The sequence below is a fragment of the Apaloderma vittatum genome, unplaced genomic scaffold (assembly GCF_000703405.1).
Source record: "Apaloderma vittatum isolate BGI_N311 unplaced genomic scaffold, ASM70340v1 scaffold3544, whole genome shotgun sequence".
Taxonomy (NCBI): Eukaryota; Metazoa; Chordata; class Aves; order Trogoniformes; family Trogonidae; genus Apaloderma; species Apaloderma vittatum.
In genome coordinates, this window is record NW_009710756.1 from 2,042 (window position 1) to 5,529 (window position 3,488).

Consider the following 3,488-nt stretch of genomic DNA (forward strand, 5'->3'; position numbering starts at 1 on the left):
CGTATCCTTAACGCTGTCAGTCTTTCAGGGCCAAAGTTACTGTTGCTTGAGGAAAAGACCCCGAAATCTTAAAGGAGAATCTGTCACAGGGAGGAATCGCTGAAATTACTGAAAAAAAATGGCCCAAAAAAACTAAGCAGTGTGCTCCTTTTGATCTGATTTCTGCCTGTTCTAAAAGCATCGACTTGGCTAAAAATGCAGTCTGTGTTCTGTGCGAGGCAGAGCTGTGGAGTTAAGGGCTGTGCTGTGAAACAAGGCTGCCCTCCCTCTGGTGGGCACCTGGAAACTGCTGAGCAAGGCTGCTGCTCGTCCTGAGCAGCACCTGGAAACTGCTAAACGAAGCTGTTGCTTTTTCCTTGGCTCTCAGAGGGGATTTAGAATAAGGCGTGGTTGCTGTTTCCCTTTCCAGAATGCCGTGCAGGCTCGCGGTGCTCCTCAAAGCTCTGCTGAAGATGATGTGGGACGTACACACCGACCAAGGTCCAACGCCAGAGCCGGTAAAAGCCGTGTTGCTCCAAGGGGCCACCGAGTGCCTGATCCTGCTGGATCGCTGCTCTGAAGGGCAAGTGAAGGTGAGCCAGGGACCCGTGGCTGCCTCATTTCTGATCCCTTCCAAGGGGCAGTGCGGTGTGTGCAAGAGCCCGCTTGCTTCCTCAGTCCAGCAGCATTTTGAAAGCATTACTTTCCACCCACCTCAGCCTTAGTACCTGACTGATAAGTGACTGGATGCAGGTATCTCTGTACGGCTGAGTACTTCCCATCCAGCAGGCAGCTGGGGGAGGGTTGGCAACACCGAGTGTGCTGAGGCACTGGAAAATGATGCTCTTCTTGTTCCAGGTCCTGCTGGAAGGTGTCTACAGCAGCTGTGAGGAAAACCGTGTACGGGAATGCATCAGGAAAGTGCAAGAGAACACATGAGGTGTGGCTGATCAACGCTTACCTCACTTTTTGTACAGTAAATTTTTTATTTATTTATTTAAAGTTACTGTCTTTTCTCATCTCACCCCCCCTTAGCCCCATAGGCCCCCCAGACAAGATACACTAGTGTGCTTGCCCAGCCACGTGTCGCTTTCCCCAGCTTTGGCGCAAAGCTTCAGTGCCCCCCAGTCCAGGTTCCCTCGTGGAGCGCCCCCTGAGCTGAGCCTTGTGTGGCTGTAGAGAAGGTGGGGAGTCGCCTTCCTTCAAACTGCGCTTTGCTTAGTTGCACAAACTTGCAATTGCCAGAGGTTGGGACAGAAACCCTTCTTTTCTTAATGAAAATCATTAGTCTGGAGTATGGAAAAAGGAGGAAGGGTCCTGCAGAGCAGCAGAAGCTGGAAGGAATTCTAGCGACAGGTCTGGAGTCCTGTCGTTCAGTACAAAATGCGGGTTCAGGAAGGAGTCAGGCTGCTTTTGTTTTGGTGGTTGGCTCTGTTTCTTCTTCGTATTCTATTTCAATGTAGGGACGTTTTCTTCTGGCTGGTCCTTTCAGGGGAGTCTTCCCTTTAGATTTGGCACGAGAAGCTTTCTTCTCTACTTCTTCCTCCTCTTCCTGCTCCTCCTCACTACTTGTCTCCAACTTATCCATGTCCTGAGAAAGACAGACAAGAATAATGTTTAATCATGCTGTGGAACTAAACCTCGTCTTTTTGCAGAAGTTTCTCTTGTATCCAATTCCATTTTATAATTCCTGGCTCCCAGCTGTCCAGCCAGAGCAGCTGGGCTGCAGCAGATACAGTCTGACTGTATCATCATGTTCCACAAATCTGATTTTGCTGGCTCTTATCCCATCACCAGAGACACCAAGAGGGTGGAGGTTACTTCTGAACAGCTTAGCCTGACAGTTTATACCCAGTGTTTCACCTACCTCAAAGTCGCTGAGGTCACTGTCATCGGCTTCCACAAACTCTCTTTTATCCACATCCTGCAAGAAATGAAGTTGGAAGCTCAGACACGCACAGTGAGCACCAGCTCAGGGAAGGATGGACTGTGGTGCCACGGCTCACAGCGTTACCTCGTCGTCCTCCTCTTCCTTCTCTGCGTCGGACTCACTCTCACTTTCCGCATCTTGCTGTTGCAGAGCTTTGTCGAAGGCGTGAATGGGGAAGTTGTAAATGTCCCCATACTGAAAAGGAAAACGTGGGTTTTCTGTCAGTCACAGGAGGAAGACAGCTGGCGGTGGGCAATTCATCTGAAGCCTACGACCTGCACGGAAGCAGAACTTGTGGCTCAGCCCCTTCCCTAACTCTGAACCTGTGTATGGAAAACAAAGGGCTCTGCGTTTTGGGGAATCAAGTCCTCCAGCCCGTTATAAAGCCACACAAGAAGGGCAGCACGCAGTCACCCCCCACCTACACAGGCAATGCTTCTCTTTCATACCAACACCCTCGTTCCTCCCTGCAGGGCAGCGGGAGCAGTTTTCCTCCCGTGCTCCGACAGCAGCGATCCTTACTGTATCTTGTTTCAGTCTTTCCAGTAATTCCTTCTCAATGGCGTTATCCAGCTGAGCAGCAATCAGGGCTTTCTCCTAATGGAAACAAGAGGAGCTGTCAGCCGTGTGAACGACGTGTGGAACAGAAGCAATAGACAGATGACAGGGAAGAGTGGCATTACCTCTCTTCTCTGCTCTCGCCTTTCAATCTTTCTTCGTAAAGGAACGAGCTTCCTCCTGGAGGGAACAAGTGCTGATCAGTGAATCTGTCAGCCTCCTGCGCAGCAGAGCAGCAAATGCTATTTTGGGTAACCGCCAGCAGCGTCTCATTAGAAACGTGGCTGTGACTGGCTTAAGTGCCTTTATAAACCCCGACCACACCACAGTTAAACCCACTGCAGGCAGGTTCATTTCCAAGCCTGGGGAGAACAGGGCTGGGGCTCTGCGTGCGGCCAGTGACAGCATCTTGGTAAAGCCAGACCAAGGCGATGGCTCTTGGTGGCGTCACTCACTGTCGCTTGAGCGTCAGCTTGCGGATGCGGATGAGGTACTGCGTGATCTTGGTGAAGCGCTGCTTGCATTTGTGTCGGATGAACCGCGGCCAGTAGATGAGGTTCTCGTCGATCTCTTCCAGAGCTTTCTCATAATTCTTGCTTAGCAGGACCTGGAGAAAGGGAAACAGTTGAGCTACGGAGCAGCAACAAAGCCTCTGCTGCCTCTTGCTTTGTTAGCAGCCCGCTCTCGTCAACTCACCCGCTCCCAGAGCCGACGGGGAAAAGGCGCCCGCTCTATCGCCTTCATGTACAGGTAGCACCGACCTGGAGAAAAGAGGAACGTGATCTTGGGAAAAGAGATGGAGCACTTCCCAGAGACTGGACCAGTGCTCAGCGCTGGGGTACCCCCAGGCAGGTGCCGTTTGCCCCCTCCCCACGTTGTTCATTGCAGCTGCCCGATCCCACCTTTCTCCTCGCGGACGGTGGCGTACTGGCTGTTGGCCAGCGGGCAGGAGGAGCGGTTGCAGAGGCCAGTCAGGTTGTACTCATTGCGGCAGAAGTTCTGGGTTTTGGTCCTGCGAAGA

General features: G+C 52.0%; 2 protein-coding genes across 2 annotated transcripts in view; one reads left to right on the forward strand and one right to left on the reverse strand.

Annotated features, from left to right (window-relative positions):
* The window catches only part of TTI2 (TELO2 interacting protein 2), a gene marked incomplete at its 5' end in the record, with an annotated part of 3,011 nt that extends 2,036 nt beyond the window's left edge, over positions 1 to 975 (forward strand). The window contains 2 exons of the mRNA XM_009867371.1: positions 410 to 572; positions 838 to 975. Of these exons, the coding sequence (XP_009865673.1) occupies positions 410 to 572; positions 838 to 918 (244 nt within the window). The remainder of the gene's footprint in view (positions 1 to 409; positions 573 to 837) is intronic.
* Positions 976 to 1,310: 335 nt separating this feature from the next.
* Positions 1,311 to 3,481, reverse strand: MAK16 (MAK16 homolog (S. cerevisiae); the record flags this gene model as incomplete). The annotated part of the gene is made up of 8 exons (XM_009867372.1): positions 1,311 to 1,570; positions 1,847 to 1,903; positions 1,994 to 2,104; positions 2,432 to 2,506; positions 2,593 to 2,647; positions 2,923 to 3,074; positions 3,164 to 3,228; positions 3,370 to 3,481. Coding segments are annotated over 8 exons (816 nt in total), but the record flags the coding sequence as incomplete, so codon positions are not given.
* Between the last annotated feature and the right edge of the window lie 7 nt (positions 3,482 to 3,488).